The following is a 23,602-nucleotide window of genomic DNA, read 5'->3' as shown; positions in this document are numbered from 1 at the left end:
GGTGTTTGCTATGACCAGTGTATTTTCCTGGCAAAACTCTATTAGTCTTTGCCCTGCTTCATTCCGCATTCCAAGGCCAAATTTGCCTGTTACTCCAGGTGTTTCTTGACTTCCTGCTTTTGCATTCCAGTCCCCTAGAATGAAAAGGACATCTTTTTTGGATGTTAGTTCTAAAAGGTCTTGTAGGTCTTCATAAAAGCGTTAAACTGCAGCTTCCCTAGTGTTACTGGTTGGGGCATAGACTTGGATAACTGTGATATTGAATGGTTTGCCTTGGAGACGAACAGAGATCATTCTGTCGTTTTTGAGACTGCATCCAAGTACTGCATTTCGGAATCTTTTGTTGACCATGATGGCTACTCCATTTCTTCTGAGGGATTCCTGCCCGCAGTAGTAGATATAATGGTCATCTGAGTTAAATTCACCCATTCCAGTCCATTTTAGTTCACTGATTCCTAGAATGTCGACGTTCACTCTTGCCATTTCCTGTTTTACCACTTCCAATTTGCCTTGATTCATGGACCTGACATCCAGGTTCCTATGCAATATTGCTCTTTACAGCATCGGATCTTGCTTCTATCACCAGTCACACCCACAGCTGGGTATTGCTTTTGTTTGGCTCCATCCCTTCATTCTTTCTGGAGTTATTTCTCCACGGATCTCCAGTAGCATATTGGGCACCTAATGACCTGGGGAGTTCCTCTTTTGGTATCCTATCATTTTGCCTTTTCTTACTGTCCATGGGGTTCTCAAGGCAAGAATTCTGAAGTGGCTTGCCATTCCCTTCTCCAGTGGACCACATTCTGTCAGACCTCTCCATCATGACCTGGCTGTCTTGGGTTGCCCTGCAGGCATGGCTTGGTTTCATTGAGTTAGACAAGGCTGTGGTCCTAGGGTGATTAGATTGACTAGTTTTCTGTGAGTATGGTTTCAGTGTGTCTGCCCTCTGATGCCCTCTTGCAACATCTACCATCTTACTTGGGTTTCTCTTACCTTGGGCGTGGGGTATCTCTTCACGGCTGCTCCAGCAAGGCACAGCTGCTGCTCCTTACCTTGGATGAGGGGTATCTACTTACCGCCTCAGTTCCTCACCTTCAACGTGGGATAGCTCCTCTAGGCCCTGCTGTGCCTGCGTAGCCACCGCTTCTCGGGTTGCTCCTTCCAGCCACCAGCCTTGGCTTTGGGCATGGGTGGCTCCTCCCAGCTGCCGCTCCTAGCCTCGGGCTTGGGGTGGCTCCTCAGGGTCACTGCCCCTGGCCTCGAGCGTGAGGTGGCTTCTCCCGGTTGCCCCTGACCTCGGATGCCCCATGGAAAAGAAATGCAAAAAAGCAAAATGGCTGTCTGTGGAGGCCTTACAAATAGCTATGAAAAGAAGACAGGTGTAAAGCAAAGGAGAAAAGGAAAGCTATAAGCATCTGAATTCAGTGTTCCAGAGAATAGCAAGAAGATAAGAAAGCCTTCTTCAGCGATCAGTGCAAAGAAATAGAGGAAAAGAACAGAATGGGAAAGACTAGAGATCTCTTCAAGAAAATTAGAGATACTGAGGGAACATTTCATGCAAAGATGGGCTTCATAAAGGACAGAAATGGTCTGGACCTAATAGAAGCAGAAGATATTAAGAAGAGGTTGCAAGAATACACAGAGGAACTGTACAGAAAAGATGTTCATGACCCGGATAATCAGGATGGTGTGATCACTCATCTAGAGCCAGACATCTTGGAATGTGAAGTGAAGTGGACCTTAGAAAGCATCACTATGAACAAAGCTAGTGGAGGTGATAGAATTCCAGTGGAGCTATTTCAAACCCTGAAAGATGATGCTGTGAAAGTGCTGCACTCAATATGCCAGCAAATGTGGAAAACTCAGCAGTGGCATAGAACTGGAAAAGGTCAGTTGTCATTCCAATTCCAAAGAAAGGCAATGCCAAAGAATGCTCAAACTACTGCACAGTTGCACTCATCTCACATGCTAGTAAAGTAATGCTCAAAATTCTCCAAGCCAGCCTTCAGCAATACGTGAACCATGAACTCCCTGATGTTCAAGCTGATTTTAGAAAAGTCAGAGCAACCAGAGATCAAATTGCCAACATCCGTTGGATCATGGAAAAAGCAAGAGAGTTCCAGAAAAACATCTATTTCTGCTTTATTGACTATGCCAAAGCCTTTGACTGCATGGATCACAATAAGGTGTGGAAAATTCTGAAAGAGGTCAGAATACCAGACCACCTAACCTGTTTCTTGAGAAATCTGTATGCAGGTCAGGAAGCAACACTTAGAACTGGACATGGAACAACAGACTGGTTCCAAATAGGAAAAGGACTCCATCAAGGCTGTCTATTGTCACCCTGCTTATTGAACTTCTATGCAGAGTACATCATGAGAAATGCTGGACTGGAAGTAACACAAGCTGGAATCAAGATTGCTGGGAGAAATATCAATAACCTCAGATATGCAGATGACACCACCCTTATGGCAGAAAGTGAAGAGGAACTCAAAAGCCTCTTGATGAAAGTGAAAGAGGTGAGTGAAAAAGTTGGCTTAAAGCTCAACATTCAGAAAACGAAGATCATGGCATCCGGTCCCATCACTTCATGGGAAATAGACGAGGAAACAGTGGAAACAGTGTCAGAGTTTATTTTTCTGGGCTCCAAAATCACTGCAGATGGTGACTGCAGCCATGAAATTAAAAGACGCTTACTCCTTGGTAGAAAAGTTATGACCAACCTAGATAGCATATTCAAAAGCAGAGACATTACTTTGTTGACTAAAGTCCATCTAGTCAAGGCTATGGTTTTTCCTGTGGTCATGAATGGATGTGAGAGTTGGACTGTGAAGAAGGCTGAGCACTGAAGAATTGATGCTTTTGAACTGTGGTGTTGGAGAAGACTCTTAAGAGTCCCTGGGACTGCAAGGAGATCCAACAAGTCCATTCTGAAGGAGATCAGCCCTGGGATTTCTTTGGAAGGAATGATGCCTAAGCTGAAGCTCCAGTACTTTGGCCACCTCATGTGAAGAGTTGACTCATTGGAAAAGACTCTGATGTTGGGAGGGATTGGGGGCAGGAAGAGAAGGGGACGACCGAGGATGAGATGGCTGGATGGCATCACGGACTCAATGGACGTGAGTCTTAGTGAACTCCGAGAGATGGTGATGGACAGGGAGGCCTGGCATACTGCCATTCATGGGGTCGCAAAGAGTCAGACACGACTGAGCGACTGAACTGAACTGAAGAACAATTACTACTGTTATGTTACTACTACTGTTATTGTTACTGTTACTCTCATTGTTACTGTTACTGGGGAAGCAATATCATTGACTCAACAAGTGTAAATGCCCAATATGTTGAAAAATCATATTTCAGGTGTTTGGAATAACTCAGATATTAGTTTAGACTTAGGGAAACTTCATAATCAGATACAGACTATGGAACACTCTCAATTAGATTTTACTGAAGCAGGAGCAGCCAATGACTTTTTCCATACATTCTCTAACTTCATTTTTGGAACGACTATACTGTCTATTGTTTTTAGGTATGTTGCTGTGGGTGCTCTAATCTTGCTCATCATAATCATTCTTCCGTGTATTGTCAGGATTCTTCGGCAGAGCTTCAGAGGCTCGCGACTGAACTGCATCTGGCTGCTTTCAGAAATTAAAAAACGGGGAGATGCCGGGAGCCAGCATGAGGAGTCCCGCCCGTGGCAAAGGTCATGAGGTTAAGGGGTCCGACAGGCAAAGGCGAGTATGGCCTTAAGGGAACCTCGCTGGATTTTATCAAGCATCTACCCCCAAAACCAGAGTCTGCCTGCCTTACTGCATTAGTTGCTTTCACCAACTCCTCTGACATTAACAGGGGGCTGTCCCCCACCACCTTCCTCTAATAGGAATTAACTTAGGGCTCCAGTCAATAAGTCTCCTGGGCGTAAAAAGAAAGTCTCAGCTTAAACCCCTCTGAGAGCTTTCTAACTTACCTGACTGGTATGTCCGGACTTTTACAACTACGCATGTGATTGTTTACAGCCCCCCATCCATGAGAGGCATGAAGCTTAAAACGTCTTAAAGATACAGAGCCTTTTTTAAAGAGCTAAGAATTATATTAGTGTAAGTTTTCATTGTTGAGTTAATGACTGCTGCCAGGCCTCCATATTCTTTATCTTTTAGGCACCTGGAGGATATTAATCAATGTAATTGGGATGTAGAAAAAGAATATAGCAGTTTTGATGTTAGCAATACTAGACTTTTGAGTTAATGAACTTTCTCTTTGTTATAAACCACTGTACTCCTGTTTCCTTGTGATAAATTGTTGTGTCCTTGCTATGTAAGAATGTAACCTTAATTAGTGCTTTCTGAGAGTGGCACCAGACTTTAGTAAGAACAACACTTTTAAGGCAAATAAGTTTTCTGGTTGATAGACCCTTATCAGAAAAGGGCCATAAAATGCTAATAGGCCTCCTGGCCAGAAGATGATGTAAATCACCTAAGACTTGTGTATACAGCTAGGTATGCAGAGAGAAAGCCTGGTCTCGATAAGAGTCAGGGCTGCTGATCTTGCATAATTTTGTGTTATCCATTGATCTCTATGTACAACCAAAAGTATAAAAACGTTTCCTGGACAATAAAGGATGGACCAGCCACTGGAAAGGCTGGTTTCCCCCATGTGGTCTTTTCTCCTTCTTTTCTTTTCTGGCTGAATTCCCATCTGGAGTGTGGAGGCTCACCATGTCTACTTACTTGCCCTGGCTTCTAAGACCCATGGGAGAGGGAGCTCAAGGCGGGGCACCCTCCGCTATTCAAGTGTGCGCCAGTGGCCTATGTAGATGGTGCAAATTTCTTGTCTTGAGACTTTATTAGCTTTCCATGTAAACCAAGTTATTTAGCCTCTTTTCTCTGATATTTTTCCTACTACACTATCTTTTCCTAATCTCTCTTTTCTAATTAAATAGTCCTTTCCCAGATTTTGACTCCATCTCCCCTTCAAATGGCCCTGGATCCACTGGGGCTGGACACTGGCATCTCCACGCAGGACCCTTGTCACTTGTCACCTTGATTTCTGCAGGAAGACAGCTGGTCACGGCTTCCTCCCCTCTGCCTTGTCCTCTCTCCACCTGACTCTCCATTACCCCTTTCTTGTCCATTTTCAGGATGTACTCTCTGAAACTCTTTCCCTACCATCTCCACAGCTTTCTAAAAAGTACCCTTTAAAAGAATTGAGATATCAGTCACATAACATACAATTCACCATTGAAAAGTAGCTTTTAGTATATTCACTATGTGTACAAACATCACCACTACATAATCCCAGAACTTTTCCATCATCCCCAAATCAATGCCCATACCTATTAGAAGTTAGTCCCAGGTCTTCTTACCCCCTTGCCTTGGTCTTATAGTTGCCATCCTCTCATTCTTGTCTATTTCACCAGTTAAGTGTAGAAGTCAACAGGAAGGCTGAGGGATGGGTGTGGAGGTGGAGGGGTGATCCTTAATCTTGCCTAATATAAGAGCTGGCCTGGGCCAGTCTGGGAACTGAGTCTTAGAAACCTAACGGGGTCATTGATTCACAGGCCACAGTGCTGGGATCCCCTGGAGAGGTGAGGGCTCAGACATGGGATCCTGGGAGAAGTCAATGTCAAAGCCACAGGCGACCTAAGCAATGGTCAATTTCCAGAGGCTGAACAGAGAGGCAGAGTTCTGAAAGGATGAGAAGACTCAAAGCCTAGAGGAGGAATGAAGCCTAGGGATGTTTTGTATTGGTTAGGATATGGATGCTGGGCTGCTGTAACAAAGGGCTCACAAGATACTAACATATTGACTCAAACAATGTAGATGTATTCATTTCAGACACAAAAGTCCAAGTTTCTAGGCATTTAGGAGGTAGGTGGTAGGTAAGTCGACCAGAAGTCCAGCCTGTTATTGCTCAGCCATCATATCCAGTGAGGAGTCTTATTCAATGTGGAAGCTGGTTTTCATCACACATTTCAGCCCAAAATAGAGCAGAGAAGGACACAGAGCTCATAATTTCCCTTCAAAGGCATGACCTAGAAGATCCACACATTATTCCTCTCACCTTTGATTAGTCAAAATTTAGCAATGAGGTTACATGGAGCTACAAAGGAGACAGGGCTAAACTCGCTGTCTTTTCTATATAAAATAAGGACACTAGAAATGGCTGAAGTAGTTAATTTTATGTTGTGTATTTTTCCTATAATTAGAAACTTAAAAAAAAAAGTTTTTTTTTTTTTTTTGAAGGAGTGAAGGATGAAAATTTGGGAATGATTATTTGGTCTCTTCAGGGCTTCCCTGGTGGCTCAGACAGTAAAGAATTCGATGCAATGCGGGAGACCTGGGTTTGATTACTGGGTCAGGAAGATCCCCTGAAGAAGGAAATGGAAACCCACTCCAGTATTCTTGCCTGGAGAATCCCACAAGGCTACAGTCCATGGGGTTACAAAGAGTCAGACACAACGGAGTAGCTTCACTTTCTTTTCTATTGGTCTCTGCTACAGCTGCTAATTCAGAAAAAAGTATGACATTTTTGCAGGAAAGAAACTAAAAGATATTACCTGGTCACTGTTGAAAAATTCTTCAAAAAACAGAATCAGTGTCATCTTTTCTGTTGATCTCTCTAGGTTGTCCTCACTGTAGTTTTTTATAGAACCTTAATAGGAAGCTAAAGCCCTTTTATTTGCCCAACAATCAGAGAACAAAGTTCATTGGCCTGGCCACCATGTTGTCCTATGTCTCTAAATGCCTGTTGCTGGCATATAAAGGGGAGATGCTGGGACACAGCATCGGATGTGATCTCACTTGCTCTTGAATTTATTTATCCCTCCACGGTGCCCCTCTGAGCATCTCACCATCACCCCAGGGGACCGCAGCCAGAAAATTAACAGACATTTCTAGTTTTGTATTCACAATCATAGTCTGGGAGGAAACTTCAGAATCATATAGAAAAACAAGCAACTGTATAAAATTAGGGATGAGGGTATCGCTAATGCCAGGAATCAGAGACCAGTAGGAAAGTCGACAGCTCAGTGGAGGCAAGTGAAGAGGTGAGCACTTGCTGGGACCAGGGTGGACGGTCCACCTCAGGGGCCAGCAGTGAGGAGGGATGAACAGGGGGAACGAAAGAGGCTGGACAAGGAGAGGTATTAGAATTGATGCTCCACGGACACACATGGCCAGCTGGAAAGTGAGCAAGGACCCCTCCCTTCCACAAGGGACTCTGGGATCAGTGGCCCCTGGGCGCTCATGCTCATGCAGCCCTGGGGACTGCTCCCTCCCCCTTGGTGGGCAGACATGGGCACCTCCAGCACTTCTCCTGCACAAGGTGAACATCAGTCCAGAGGACCTTAAGAGGGAGAACTGATATTAGTGGGTCCTGGAGTGAGTTACATGATAGCTCCCCCAAAAGTACATCCATGCCCTAATCTCTGCAACTGTGTATGGGACCTTATGTGGAAAACGGTCTCTGAAAACCCTTTAAGTGAAACATCTTGTAATGAGAGCATTGCGGCTGATCTGAGTAGGCCCTAAATCAACTAGCATCCTCGTAAGACACACAGAGACAGCAGAGAGCAGGGGGAGAAGTCCACGAAGAGACGGGGGCAGGATGCAGGTGTGCAGCCACAGCCCAGTCCTGTCCAAGCAGCTGGGAGAGGCGGGGAAAGCCCCCCAGAACTTCTATGGGAGTGGGCCCCCGCTGACAGGAAGCAGCACCCCAGCTCCAGTGCTGGCCCCACCTCTCTCATCACCTCCTGCTGCTTCCTTCCCAGGGCCCGAAAGTGTACCTGCTCGGTGGCTGGACGGGTCAGCAGCTGGAGGCCTGGCAAGCGTTTGGTCTAGGAGCCTGCAGCTCTCCTGAGCAACTAGGCTGGCCAAAGAGAGACCCGGGGGCCTGCGTGCAGGCCTGCTGCCCAAGTGCAAAACATCCCTTCTTTGCCATAGATAAGTCTAAACCCAGCATATACAAAACAGTGAGGAATACAGGGAAATTGAGCCACCAGTGTAGACCTGGTAGGACAAGCTACTCTCTTCTAGATGTGGAAGTGACAGTGAAGGTCATTCAGTCCTGTCCGACTCTTGGCGACTCCATGGACTGTACAGTCCATGGAATTCTGCAGGCCAGAATACTGGAGGGGGTAGCCGTTCCCTTCTCCAGGGGATCTTCCCCACACAGGGATAGAACCCAGGTCTCCCTCATTGCAAGCAGATTCTTTACCAGCTGAGCCACCAACGAAGCCCAAAACTTGAACCACTTCTTTGGAGCCAGAATCCAACCAGCTACCTAAGGATGACAGCAGCTAACCACCTCTACAGTCCTCTGCTCTGCCAGCTGAGCTACCGAAGGGTGCAGACATGGAAGGACAGTGATACAGACTAGGAATTTTACCATTTTTACAGGAAGAGGAGAAAAGACAGCATTTTTTAAAATCAAAAATCGAAAAATTAAAAAAATTTGCAACTAACACAGATTAGTTTTTATGAGCAAAGCAGCCTGAGACACTTTAATAATAAAGGGATGTTTGTAAAACCTAGGGAGTACCTAGGCAGATGCAGATCCAGAGCCATGTTTCCTGAGTAGGCAGTGCTGTCTCTACATGGAGCTGACATGGGGACGCGGGTTGACAATACCTCGGACATCCATGCTGGACATGTGCCCCAGCTCATATCCCTCGAGATCCTCAGGGCAGGACCCTTCCCGGCTCAAGTTCTGGGCCCGGGGACACAAGGGTAAAGTGCCAGCCCTGGGGCTTGAGCCCCGCAGGAGGCCAGCGTGAGGCCCGCTCGTCCCTGTGCCACGCGGAGCCCCTCCAGACCCACCTTGGTGAAGAGCCGCCGCCACGGGGTGGGCAGCTTGAGGTAGGCGGCGCAGTTCCTCTGCAAGACCTTCATGGCCGCCAGCTGCTGCCGCCGCTTGGCGAAGGCCCTGTGGGGCGAGGGTCATGGTCAGCGCCTCCAGGCGGAGGCCGGCCAACCTCCCTGCCCACAGTCCTGACCTCGCTCCCGGGGCTTTTTCCAGAGCTAAGATCCAGTGGTGTGACCTCACCCAGGGAACTGTGTCACCAGCACCCCCAACCCCCACCCACCCAGCAGATGTTCCAGGATGTCTGGAGACATTTCTGGTTGTCACAAGTAGGGAGGGCGCTCCCGCCCTCTGGTGGGGAGAAGCCGGGGCTCCTGCTAAAGCCTCTCAGAGTCCCTATATGGGCCACAAAAATGTGGTGGTGTGAGGGTTGGAAAGGATTTCCAGATACAGGGTATTTAGAAGAGAGAAAGTATTGGGAACAAAGGGCAGAGGGAGTGAGGAGCGCTGCTCACAGTGGGCAGACTTCCTGATGGACCAGGGACAGCCGATCATTTGATCAGCCGGCGTGCTTGATGCTTTTGTGGGCCAGTGGCCAATTCTTATAGCCTCAACACATAGGAAATTCCTGCAGGAAGGGCACTAGGTGATTCGTTAGGGTGAGGGTTTTTTTTCACCTACTATGGGGTCGGGGAGCTGGCCGGTTTAGATTACCGGGCTACCGGGCTCATGGCAACGGTTGCTCTGGGGCACAGTCAGTTTGGGAGATGAGCTTGGTGCGGAGCTCTGTATCTGTGGCCGTGGTATAGGGCTCCACATGGCATCTAGCTTTGCCCTCGGGGGACCCCAAGGTCCAGAAGAATACTTTGGGCTGCATGTGTTACAGAATGCAAGTCCGAGAGCCTGACATACTGTGAGCCAAACAATAGCAAAATATCAGAATTTGGGGCCCAGAAAGGTTTACTGCTGGGCCATGCAAGGAGATGAGAAGTAGCTCATTCCATAAACATCCTGAAGTCCCTGATATCTCTCAGCAAAGCCCTTGGACTGGAAAGGTGTGGGAGGGGAGTGGTTAGTTTTCGCAGACTTCTTGTTGTCAGATCCTTTGTTCTTAAGGTCAGGTCACTGTCAGCTCATGATGTTTGTCAAAACCTCCACAATAGAAATGTTATTTTCTGTTCAGACAAGAAAGGGAAAATTCCCAAGCCTCAACTTTCACTCTCTGAGGTCCAGGCCCTATGTAAGAGGAGAGGGTCCCATATGGGCTGGTTACCCTGCCCAGAGCCTTCTTCCAGCACCCAGTCTAGGTTCTCCCACCCATGCCCAGGCCCCGATAAGGAGGCAGATTTCAGCTGACAACACCATCAGGTCCCTAGGCCCTGTCCAGCCGTCATCACTGAGGGAGCCGGGCACCCAGACCCAGCTGTCCCTCAGGCTTCACATTTAACATGGAGAGATCATTGCATGGGATCTGCAGGGACATGTGTTGTAGCAAATGCCCTTCAGGTTAATCCCTAACCCCCAGCTGTTGCCCTTCTTAGAACAGCCCCCACCATAGAATGGCCTTGAAGCGATGCTGTGCAATGTCCTTGCCACTTAACCCTGACCTCTGGCACCTTCTTGGTGTCAACAACTGACCTCAGCTGGACCAGTTCTTGGAACTTGAATGGAGTGACTGAAGCTGGTTAAATCTGTCACCTTAATGAGAGTGTCCAATTACTCCAGTTGCTGAGGCCTCTGTGGACTGGGACCCATGGAGACCTCCACCACCTCAGTTCTCAGAGGTGGGGATGGATGAGAGGTTCACTGTCTTCCCAAGGATGGGCCCGGCCAGTGGGCGGCCAAGCGAGGGCTCTGGAGCTCTGCTGGTCACCGTCCCCAGCCTGTCCCCCACCCTTCAGCTCACCTTCAGGCCTGAGGCTGGAAGGCCTGGAGGGCAGGGGAGAAGGCGGCCATCCCCCTCTTATAACACTACACCGTGAGGACACCACTGCCAGGCTGAGTGTTGGAGGGAGGGCTCTGCGACCACCCACTCCTGGTCTGCCAACAGTCTCCTTACTGTCTCGAGCTAACGGCTGTAGGACCCCGTCCCTATTACACTGGGAGGCTTTGGGCATCTGTGCTCAGAGTCATGGGTGCCGGGGAAGAGCTGGAGGCAGGTGCTGCTAAGGTCGATATTCTTAAGGGTCATTCTAGCCCTGTGGGGAATACACGGGTGGGGGCAGGGCAGTGCCTTAGGTAAACACAGGAAGATGGTTCTGGAAACTTCTGCAAGAGTCCTAGAAAAAATGTGAAGGCAGCCTGGGTGAGGCGTGTGCTCTCTCTCTGCCCCTCTGTTTACGGCTGACCCTCTCTCACACCTGCACATAAGCCCTCTGCTCTCCATCACCCTTGAGTGACCCGTGTCCATTCTGATCCCCAGGCTTGGAGGAGGAGTATCCCCATGCTCAGCCCAAGTCAGATGACACGGGCTCCCCTGGATGTCCCATGGGCTACGTCTGTTTGCCCCAGGCTTGTTCGTCTCCTTGACACACCCTGAAGTTCCTTGACATGTTGCAGCCAACTGGTTTCATTTTTTCTCTTTTTTGTTTTTTCGAAATCAGTCTCTGTTACCGCACAACATCTGGAATTTCATGGGAATTTCCCGACCAGTGCACTGATCTCTCAGTGCACTCTGGACCCAAACAGCACCTTGCAGTTTGTTAGATGTTCCATCCACTTTGTTGTCATCACCACTGAGGCCACCACCATTATCTTCACCGTCGTCATCAAGAAGTCACTGCCTGAAGCTGTACATAGACCATTCTTCATGAAGACATACAGACGGTCAACAGGAATAAGTAAAGATGCTCAACATTGTTAATAGTTAGAAAAATGATAAAACTACAATAAGGCATCACCCCCTATCAGTCAGAAGGGCCATTGTCTAAAAGTCTACAAATAAACAATTTTGGAGAATATGTGGGAAAAGGGAAGCCTCCTGCACTGCTGGTGGGAATGTAAATTGGGGCAGCTGCTATGGAAAACAGAATGGAAGTTTCTTTAAAAATAAAACTATCAAGTGATCCAGCAATCCCACTTCAGGGAATATATCTGGAAAAGACAAAAGCTCCAAATCAAAAAGATACATGCACCTCAATGTTCCTGCTGCTGCTGCTGCTAAGTCGCTTTAGTCGCGTCCAACTCTGTGCGACTCCATAGACGGCAGCCCCCCAGGCTCCCCCGTCTCTGGGATTCTCCAGGCAAGAACACTGGAGTGGGTTGCCATTTCCTTCTCTAATGCATGAAAGTGAAAAGTGAAAGTGAAGTCACTCAGTCGTGTCCTACTCTTAGTGACCCCATGGACTGCAGCCTACCAGGCTCCTCCGTCCATGGGATTTTCCAGGCAAGAGTTCTATGATCACACTAAGTGAAGTAACTGAGACAGAAAAGACAAATATATAATATCACTTATATGGAGAACCTAAAAAATAGCACAGGGGGTACCTTGGTGGTATAGTGTTTAGAATTTGGTGTTTTTACTGCTATGAAATTGAAAGTGAAAGTCACTTAGTTGTGTCTGACTCTTTTTTACCCCATGGACTATACAGTGCATGGAATTATCCAAGCCAGAATACTGGAATGGGTAGCCTTCCCCTTGTCCAGAGGATCTTCCCAACTGAGGAATCAAACCCAGGTTTCCCACATTGCAGGTGGATTCTTTACCAGCGGAGTCACCAGGGAAGCCCTGTTCATTCTCTGGTCGGGGAACTGAGATCCCAAAAGCTGCTTGGCATGGGCCAGAAAAAAAAAAAAAAAAAGAGGAATACAAATGAACTTCTTAACAAATCAAAACAGACTCAGAGTCACAGAAAATAAATTTATTGTTACCAAAGGGGGAGAGGCGTAAATTAGGAGTATGGCATTAAAAGGTGCACATTACCATATATAAAATAGATTGAAAAAACCACCCAAGAACTTAATGTATAGCACAGGGGAAAATATTCAGTATCTTGTAATAATCTGTAATGAAAAAATTAAAAAGAACAGATATATACATAGATACGTGATAACTGAAACATTTTGCTGTATATATGAAACTAATACAATATTGTAAACCAACTGTACTTCAATTAAAGAAGCAAGCAAAAGAAGGCACTGGCTGATTAAGATAAGCTGCTGGATTGAAGGTGAGTTGATGCTGGAGAGGTAGGGCTAGAGGCCACCGACAGGGGGAGACTCTTCTTTCTGGGGCATCAGACCTTGGGGAGGGTGATAGAGGAGCCCCTGCTACTTCTGGATTCCAACAATCCTAACTCTTTGGCTTTCTCTCATCTTCAACCCGTTCATGTTCCTAGTGTTTCATTGCTAGTTCCCCTGCCTCTCCCCTTATTCTGCCTCTAGGGACTTCTTTAGTTCAAAATAAGTGGTTTCTGATGGGAGGGGGTTTGAGGGGAAATGGATATATGTATGTGTATGGCTGAGTCCCTTCACTGTTCACCTGAAACTATCACAACATTGTTGACAGGCTATCCCTCAATATAAAATAAAATTTCATAGTATGAAGGAAAAAAGTGGTTTATCTCCCCCCACCCCCCACCCTTCTCTAGTTCCCCTCTTCCCTCAATCCAGGCTCCAGGCTCCTTCCTTCACTCTCCCTGAGCCGTCACCAACATCCAGCCCTCCCCTGCTGTGCTCAGCTGCAGAAACCCTAAATTCCTGAGACTCAGCTCCAACAATTTTCTCTCCCTCTCCTTTTTTCCTCTAACAAGGTACCTCTGCCCCTTGACCCGTGTGTATCCTGGCTCCTGCACTGTCCAGGGGGTGGCTGAGTCTGGCCCTACTGCAGAAGCTCATACATCTTGTTGCGCTCCTGCGAATTCCTCTCCGGCTCGCTGGCCCGCTGCCTCAGGTTCTCAGCAGACTCTGCCTTTGCGCCATCATGCAGGTGCATTGGCTCCTTCACTAGGAAGCCCACGTCCACCAGGAGGGAGAGCCCTGTGGCGGCTGCACCCGCGATCTGGGCTCCTGTGACAGCTGCTGGAGCCATGGTAGCGGACAGGCCTTCCTTACCAGCCGGCGCCTGGGACTGTGATTTTCCCAGGGCCTAAGTAGTCGCCTACATTGGCTGCAAATTCAGGGCTGTCTTTGCCTGTTTCCATGACATGCATATTTTTTTGAATGTGTTGCACAGCTTTTGCCAATTTCTCTGTTGTATCAACAGTTCGGGGGTTGCTCCTGAGTGCCTCTAGGAGCACCTTCCATTTCTTGATGCGAGATGACATCAGGCTACTGGCTTCAGTTTCGGCTACTGACCTGCTTGCGTTTTCCTCGTAGCTGGTGGGCGCAGTTGTCACAGCAGCTGTTGCTCCCAGCCCAACCCAGAGGCTCAGATGCCAGACTGCCCCCCCGTCACGGGTGCCAGAGCCAGGCCAAGGAGGGTCCGGGCGCCAGATGCAGTGCCAGCGGTGTGAGCCACCATGTTGGAGATGGTGTGCTCCTTGTGGTCCGTGTCAACCTTGTCTGGGAGCTTGTGGAGCTTTCCTGTACGCTCCTCCAGCTGCTGCTTCACCCGAGGCAACTTCAGAAACCTCCTCCTGTCCAGCTGCCATTTCTTGAGCATTTCCTGGTCCTTCCCTATCAAGTCTCCTTCCAATTCGTTTAGATATTTGTGTAGTGCAACCACGTCTTTCCTGTAACAATGAAGGTCAAGGGATTAGAAAGGCAGTTTGCTTGTCTGCAAAATAGGTTCCATAATGTCTATTCTGCATAAATATGGATTTAGCATTATAAACCTATTAGAAAAGAATTTTACAAATGTAAACTTTTCTCTTTCAACATTAAACACAGGTTTTGTACCTTGTAGATCCTTCATAGACTTATTCAGGAAGAAAGACAAGAAAGTGAAGTCGCTCAGTCATGTCTGACTCTTTGCGACCCCATGGACTGTAGTCTGCCTGGCTCCTCTGTCCATGGGATTTCCCAGGCAAGAATACTGGAGAGGGTTGCCATTCCCTTCTCCAGGGGATCTTATCGGCCCAGGGATTGAACCCAGGTCTCCCACATTGCGGGCTGACTCTTTACCATCTGAGCCACCAGAGAAGCCCCATTTAATCCTGGAACAGATAAGCAAATGTCCCCTTAGGGTACTGGTAAGTTAAGAGAGGTATTTGAGGGAATACCCCGGTGATCCAGAGGTTAGGACTCTGCACCCTCACTGCCCAGGATATGACTCAATCCCTGATTGTGAAACTAGGATCCCACAAACCATGTGGCTCAGCCAAAAAGGAAAAATAGGTATTTGGTAAAGACACCTCAGAGACAGGTCAACATCATCACTTCCAAAGAGTTGGTAAGTTGGGAACTCCACAAATAAAAAAAGTGGGATTGGAGCAGAAAACTTGTATTCAAGGGCCTCGGTGTGTAGTGAGGAGTCATTTCTTGGCCCTTGGCTACCGGGAAGTGGTCCCTAAGCCCCTAGAATATTCTGGCTGATATGAATGTCCTCGTCTGCCTGGGCCTCTTGGCACTGGACAGTCTGATGAGATGTATGATGGGGCCCCTGGGTCACGTGGTATCCGTTCTGACCTCTGGAGGAGCTGGACTCTAGGACATTAGTCTGACCTCTGGGAGGTGCTGGAGACCACAAGTCAGGATAATTTGTTTTTAAATGGGTGCGTGTCCCTGGAAGGCAGTGTTCCGTGTGACCTGCCACTCACTGAGTTCCAGAACAGTAATGCATCCTGGGGATAATCGAAGCTTTGGATGTGAAATCCACCCAGACTCTGCCCTGTGGCTGATGGAAACCCACAGGCTTCCTGTAATACGCTGAGATCACTATGGCTTTCAGTGAGTCCTGTCTGTTGTACAGGGAATTTTCAAACCTGAGGGTGCTTTTGGGCATCCCCTAAATTTGCCATTGGTTCAAACGAAAGCATAGTCCTGAGCACTGTGCCCTCACCCTTTGCAGATTGACTGTCTTTGTGATTTAGAATTTGTAGGGAAAAAAAAAAAAAAAAACAACAAATAAACCCAAAGTCAGAACTAGAAGGCACCTTAACAGTCATTTAATCTGCTATCTACTGTCTTCTAAGGCTTGTGTCCTCGGCCTTCCCAGCAGCAGGTCCCTGAGTCCATCCACTGCCCCAGCTGCCTGGAGATCAGGAGATGTGTTGCTGGTTCCCCTGGTCTCTGCAGCCTACCTCACTGACTCCTGACCCAGTGCCCACCAACACTGTCCTCTCAGGGGTCACATGTTAATTTGTGACAGCCTCATAAGCCTGCACCCCAAGGTCACGTGGAACTTTGTGGATCCTCTAAAGATTCAAGAGAGTTGAGGAAACATCCATCTGAATGGCTGAGCCTGAAGAGACCAGCACTTGCACAGCAGGTGGAGGAAGTGCTTTCCTCATCGGTGGGGATGCATGAGGCTCCTCAGAATCCCTCAAATGACACACAATCACAGCCACTCACTGTGACCCTGGAGGGCTCCCTGAGCCACAAGGCCTTCCACTGTCAGGGAGGCTCCACGGAGACTACAAGAGGATCCCAGATGGAGTGAGAAGCCAGGTCCAGGCAGGGTGTGCAGACACGGTCACCCAGGGCCCTCTAGCCCAGCTTGAGGGATCGTGAGGGAGGGAAGAAATGCCGTCCCTTCCACTCAGGGTACCTCTGCTAGGCTCACAGCCCCTTCAGTTCCATGTCCTCGGGGCCCACTCTCCTCACTCTAGTCCCCGTCCTGCTGCCCAAGCCTGTCTACTAGTCCTCCAACCTGGACCCTCTGCTCCACCCTGACCCTGGGTCTGACCCTGGTCCAGGACTCCCTGGTCCTTGCTTCCCCACCTCTGACCATACAGTTCACTCTGAGGCCGTGAACATAGTCCATCAGACTGAATTGCTGTTCCCATTAGACACAGGCAAGTCTGAGACTCTAACATATAAGCACAGAGCCCCAGAGTTGGGCAGCGCTAGATCCAGGATCCCACCAGCTCTAACCAGTTCCTCTCCAGCCTCGCTGCATTATGGGCCAGCAGGATCCTGCCATTTGGTTTGATACAATCATTTGGTACAGTTCGTAAGATGGGGAATAGAAAGGGTCTAGGCAGAAGCCTGAGTAATACAAACAATGGCATCAGGATTTTCTGACTTGCCCCAGAGGAAATTCTGCTTGATTTTTATCACCGGAAAGAAGACTCTTGGCCCCTGTCTCTTCCCAATAAGATTTTAAAATGTTGATATTGACTGAACACCTACTGTGTGTCAGTCATTATGGGAAGCTCGTTGCATGCACGATCACAGTGTCCTCACAATTTAACTGAACAGATAAGGACTAAAGCAGAGAGCAGTTCTGTAACGTGTCCGAAGTCATATAACCTGCCCCTTCCTTGCAGGTTTCATCTTCTCTCAATTCAACGTTCAAATGACATGGAGGAAGCATTCCTCATGAGATGTTGAGAGGGAACATCCTCATCCCTCACCATAAGGTCCTGCTTGGAGGAGGTGTTCCTTCCAGGAGGAAACTAGCCTGGTGCTTCGGGGTGCGGGTGACCTTCCTGATACACCTGTGCAGGTTACCTGGGCAAACCAGCCTTAACCTCAATTTCTTCAGGCAATCAGTCAGCAGGAGTAGCAGTTCCTTTCTGCTCAGTATGTCCCAGAGATACTCAGTGACATCCTCAAAAATGATCTCAATATCTAGATGAAAGGAAAGGGAATAAGATTAGAACTTGTGAAGTAAAAAAGGGAAAGCGTTTGTCGCTCAGTGGTCTTTGGTTTTTTGCGACCCCATGGACTATAGCCCGCCAGGCTCCTCTGTCCATGGAATTCTTCAGGCAAAAATACTGGAATGGGTATCCATTCCCTCCTCCAGGGGATCTGCCTGACCCAGGGATCAAATCCAAGTCTCCTATGTTGCAGGCAGATTCTTTACTGTCTGAGTCACTGAGAAAGCCAAGAAAAATGTGTGATGGATAATAAATGGTGTTAAGAAGCTTTTTTTGTGTTTTTAACCTTGTGGAATCTGGGGGAGGGCTTGCAGATTTTAATTTTCCAGCCTAGAACATGTATCTAGATCACTATGGTGACAGTTCAGAAGTTGGTGAGAGCTACTTGAGTTTTTGAATTTGGTGGACCTGAAGTGCTGAAGCTCCAGTTGGATGTTGCTGTACCAATTCTGAAAGACCACCCGGTTCTAACAAAGTGCAAGCATGTGGTGTAAACCCAGTGGACACATATATCCGCTCTGGCACTCACAGTATAAAACCACTTCTACCTTATGCTCCTAGCTGAGATGTGGCTGGGATAGTAGAAGCTGCTGGAGAGAATGTATCTGCTTGCAAGAAAGGTGACGTTCACTACCAGGACGGTCTCTGGGGGCTACACCGAGTTTGCTCTGGAAGCCCATCACACTGTTGACACTCTGCCAGGAAAACTGGACTTTAAACAAGGAGCTGCCATCAGCATCTCGTGCTTTACTGCTTATCGAGTCTGCTCCACAGTGCCCGTGAAAGCTGGAGGAAGTGTTCTGGGGCAGGTTGAGGAGCTGGAAGAGCAGCATGCCAAATGGCTAGAACTTAGGGCTTAAAGATTTTGGGCACAGCTACTACTGAGGAAGGACAAAAGATCGCTTTCCAAAATGAAGCCCACGAAGTATTTTATCACAAAGAAGCTAATTATATTGATAAAACTAAGAAATCTGTTGGTGAAAAGAGTTGATGTGATTATTGAAATGTTTGCTAAGGTGAACCTTAGTGATGCTTTGAATTTTTTGTCACATGGAGGACGAGAAATAGTTGTTGGCCGCAGAGGTCCTACTGAAGTAAACCCACAGGATCTATGACGAAGGAATCTGGCATAAGAGGAGTAGCTCTCCCTTCACCCTCCAAGGAGGAAGTCCAGCAGTTTGCAGCAGCCCTCCAAGCTGCAATGGAAATTGGTTGGTTGAGACCAGTAATAGGCCGCTGGTATTCACTGGCCCAGGCAGCCCAGGCTCATGAAGATATCTTTCATAACTATGGGGCTATGGGAAAATGATTCTTCTCTTAAAATGATTAATCCTTGCATTGATTTCCTGTGTAATTAGAGGTTTCTTACCTCAGTTTTGAGCAAACTGTGTTTGCTCTGCTTAGCTTTCATTTGATTCAGTGAGTTTCTTCTATTGAAAAAAAAATACTTCTTTTTAGCAATCATAGGCATTGAGTGTAGTTTATTTTATAGCTGGCAATATTCTTTATGCCTTCTACCTCTCATCAAGGAATCATCGTAATGGGAACTAGGATGCTAGTGGTCACTTGGCACTGGAGGACGTTATAGAAATTCCTAACCAATGCTTATCATGAATCCCATACCTTTAACTAAAACATGCTAATTCAAAATAGGACTGCTTGATTCCCAAGCCTACTTCTCCTTATAAAGTTTCTTTAGTCTCTGGTTAGCCCACAGCTGGAGAAGACAATGGCACCCCACTCCAGTACTCTTACCTGGAGAATCCCATGGATGGAGGAGCCTGATGGGTTATAGTCCATGGGGTCACAAAGAGTGAGACGTGACTGAAAGGACTTAGCACATCAGGTGCATAGTTTCCACATATATATGTGTTGATTAGTTCAGTTTCAAAGTAAATTTAAAATTATCTCTTTGTGTGACAGGGATCATATATTTTTGTTTAAATTAATAAACGAATTTGATGCCTTAAGGATGATCTGCTTTTGTTGTCATAACATGGTATCTGCAATAAATTCTGCAGCACATTAAAAATATAGTATTTAGTATAAATTAGTTAGAATTCACTTTCTTGAGCAGCAATCACCTGGGCACTCTTGGCATAGTCACCTGGGGTTATGGATGGAACTGTTTTCCCCCCACCCCTCAATTCATATGTTGAAGATTTAACCCTCTGGTGACTATATTTGAAGACTGGGCCTTTAAAGAGGTAATTAAGGTAAAATGAGGTCATAAGTGTGGGGCCCTAGTCCAATAAGTTAAATGTCTTTATTAGAAAGGAAGAGACCAGATTTTCTCTCTATTCCTTCCCTCTCCCGCAGAGGAAAGGCCATGTGAGGACAGAGAGAGAATTTACAAAAGAGGGGGAGAGTCTCACCTCTCTACTACCTTGATCTTGGACTTCCAAACCTCCAGATATAATGATCTAATCCTGGGATTTAGGTGTCTTCAGGAATGTACAGTTTTAAACCTTCAGAAAAAGAAGGAGGGCTTCCCAGGAGATGCAGTGGCAAAAATTCGGCTGCCCATGCAGGAGATGCAAGAGTCATGCGTTCGATCCTTGGGTCGGAAAGATCCCCTGGGGTAGGAGATGGCAGCCCCCTCCAGCATTCTTGCCTGGAAATTCCCAAGAACAGAGGAGCCTGGCAGACAACAGTCCATGAGGCCATAAAGATTCGGACACAACGGAACAACAGAGCACGCGCGCGCGCACACACACACACACACACACACCAGGAGAAGGAATACAAGGGAGGTGTTTTGTTAGTTACTACTTGTAGCAGAGACTGGCAGCACCCTATAAATGAGTGCTTTCATGTTTTGGGAGTGAAACAAAAGAATATTCACATTAAATATGATAAAGAATGTAATGACAATAAATAGCCTCAGATCAGTACAGAGCAAGATCACTGCTCAAATGAGTTACCAAAATCCCTGTGTGATTTCAGGGATCTAGAAGTTATGGAATTACTCAGTGTTAGTAGCTCAGTCCTGTCTAACTCTTTGTGACCCCATGGACAGTAGCCTGCAAGTCTCCTCTATCCAGGAAATTCTCCTGGCGAGAATACTGGAGTGGGTTGCAATTTCCTTCTTCAGAGGATCTTTCCGAGCCAGGAAAGGAACCTGGGTCTCCTGCATAGCAGGCATATTCTTTTACTGTCTGAGCCACCATAGAAGCCCAGGGGTTCTGGAATTGTAGGTAAGACATAGGCAACTAGGGTGGGGCTGGGTCACAATGTGAGATGTGTTTCCTGGTACATGCACACGCAGATACATTATTCTTATTTCACAGATGAGGAAAGTGAGACTCAGACAGGATAAGGGACAGCCCAAGGCCAGCGAGCAGAAAGCTCAGAGGTGGAATCCAAGCTCAGGTATCAGACACTTCTTGGATATGACTTGAATCCTCCTTATTTTGAACTCCTGTGATTTCTTCATTCTACCATGCAGTACACCTAGGGGGATTTTTGCAAGTGATTTTTGGTGGTGAGCACACTGCAGCGTATACAGAAGTAGAAATATAATGTTGTACACATGAAACTTATAAAATGTTATAAACGGATGCTACCTAATTTTTAAAAAGGGTTTGAGGCCACCTGCCATGGAGTAAGACTACCATGTGAGAGGCTTCATCTTGCTGATCAGAGACACTCAGGATGGGCAGTGAAGGGGTGGAGGCAGACGTGATCCTGTGTAAAACCCCGTCACCTCTCCCCTCTAGGTGGGAGGTGATAAAAGTCAGACTGGGGTTCAGTTCAGTGTCCGCTGACTCTTGCAGAGCGGCTGGGCAGGTGGCAGGGCGAGAGCTGGACGAAAGGTGTCTGTGGTGATGCCCCAGGGTCTGGGAGCAGGAGGAGGCTCAGGCCAAGGGAGAGGGCAGGAGGAGCTCCAGGGATGCTGGGGGACCCCCTTGCTGCCCTGCCTGGCCTTGGGGACTCCCTCTGCTGTCCCCCTCCCCAAGGGCTGTCCTGGCCTCACTTCTGAGTCACTTGCTAGAGGGCAGTTGGGGAGGAAGTAAGCACCTAGCAAGAGGCTCCCTAAGGAGAGAGCTGGGAAAGAGGCTTTGTGGACACACTCCCTTTGGGGGTACTCCACGTGGCCCCCCTGAGGGGCTCCAGGATGCTTATCCATCCTCTTCTTGGTTCTTGATTCCTCTGTAGGTTAACTCTGCCAGGAGGAAACACCCTCAATTCTGGGTCACATGCAGAAACTGGACAGAAAAAAGGCAGCTGCCTCCCTGAGCATTTTCCAAGGTTTTCTGAACTCATGATGGCAGCAGCGGGGTCTCAGAGATCTCCCTTCAGATCCTTGTCTGCGTCAGGCTGGAAGGAGGTGTGACCTCACCCTTGGGGAACATAAAACAGATTGTGGGTTCGATCACAAGTGAGCAGCGGCTGCAGGGAGCAGGGGGTGGTGAGGTCTCTGGTGAGTTCCCCTGGGACGGCCACCAGTGTCACGGGGAATTTAACACACTGTGGTTCTCTGTCCCCTGGGCTCTGCAGGTCACTAGTTAAGGAAAGTTACTTATCCCCAGCCACTCCCCCCAAGTCAGAGTCTTGCTCTCCTGTTGGGGCACAGGGAGAACATAATCAGATGGGAGACACCCATCTGCAAAGTTATCAGAGCGAGAAAACCAGCGAAAAGACCAGATAGGAAGGAATAATCTGGAAATTACATGAGGCTAGGAACACTTGTGTTTACTAATTGGTAATAACTAATATTGATCCATTATCTATGACATGCAGGCTCCTGAAGCTCACCTGAACTTACATCAGCATAAGTTTTCAAGCTGATTCCAGAACCTGGGCTTGAACCCAGTCTTTCTGAGCCAAATCCCAGGTTTGTGATGATTATGCTCTACTCCCTTTAATATACAAAGATATTTATTTGTGGATATATATTTATCAGTTAAATGAGTGCTTTCATTCCAAAATAATGTCTTGCTCTCTGTGCTTAATTCTCTGCCTTGATAAAGTTGCTGGTGATACAGTTCCCACAGCCCATGCCCTTTTTGCTTCTGCAAGAGCCTTTATCTCACAAAGGCCTGGAGTTCCATCGTCCCCACCCCACTTCCTGTATCCCTGCCCTGTGTGGGTGAGGACCTCGATGGCGCCCCATCCCTCTGCTGTCCTCCCCTGACTACTGGACTTTAGGTTGTTTCTAATTCCTTATGCAAATAATAGTGTAAAGAACATTCTCCTTGTATAAAACTACATTTGAGACTGTTCCCTTAAGCTATATCTAGGAGTAGGACGTAGCTAGATAGCTATCTAGGATGTAGGATATAGGATCTAGGATATAGCTATCTAGGCTAGACCACAAGGCATCAGCACCTAAAAAATATTCATACCTAGAGACACACTGTTATGCAAAGAAATTGCAGCAATTTATGTTCACACTCATGATACATAAGGGTGTCCATATGATACATAAGGGTGTCCATCCTTTCAGACTTTCCCATTCTCTGGCTGCTGCTAAGTCTTCAGTCATGTCCGACTCTGTGCAACTCCATAGATCGCAGCCCGCCAAGCTCCCCCGTCCCTGGGATTCTCCAGGCAAGAACACTGGAGTGGGTTGCCATTTCCTTCTCCAATGCATGAAAGTGAAAAGTGAAAGGGAAGTTGCTCAGTCGTGTCCAACTCTTAGCGACCCCATGGACTGCAGCCCACCAGGCTCCTCCATCCATGGGATTTTCCAGGCAAGAGTACTGGAGTGGGGTGCCATTGCCTTCTCCGCCCATTCTCAGCGTTCTTCAAAAAAAAGAGCAGTTCAGATCTTTATATATAAACAATCTATTTTGGTTCTGCTTGTGATTATCTTGTCATAGGAGATGAGGAAGGAAAGAAAATATTGATGACATTTAACTACTGTTTCAAGAAAGCAAAAGAGCCTTTGTCAACTACTCCTCCTGAGACCTGACTGAATGACAGTAGAGATACTTACAGTTATAATACCAGCTACTGATAACAGTGAGTTGTGTTTGTGGTCTTTGCTTTGCAATGGTATTTGCTCTCCAATGGTATTTGCTCTAAAACTTTACAAATGATAGCTTGTATTTTATTCCATTGGCCTTTGAGATGTGTAGCATTATATCCTCATTTAC

General features: G+C 47.3%; 1 protein-coding gene and 1 pseudogene across 1 annotated transcript; one reads left to right on the top strand and one right to left on the bottom strand.

The window, feature by feature from the left end:
* On the bottom strand, positions 13,848–16,479 carry LOC102177504 (apolipoprotein L3). The gene is given in 3 exon segments (XM_018049052.1): positions 13,848–14,176; positions 14,179–14,471; positions 16,463–16,479. Coding segments are annotated over 3 exon segments (639 nt in total).
* Positions 17,855–18,827, top strand: LOC108636132 (annotated as a pseudogene).

The sequence above is a fragment of the Capra hircus genome, chromosome 5 (genome assembly GCF_001704415.2).
Source record: "Capra hircus breed San Clemente chromosome 5, ASM170441v1, whole genome shotgun sequence".
NCBI classification, from domain to species: domain Eukaryota; kingdom Metazoa; phylum Chordata; class Mammalia; order Artiodactyla; family Bovidae; genus Capra; species Capra hircus.
Note: the sequence above shows the minus strand (reverse complement) of the source record. Positions and strands in the feature narration are given on the sequence as shown.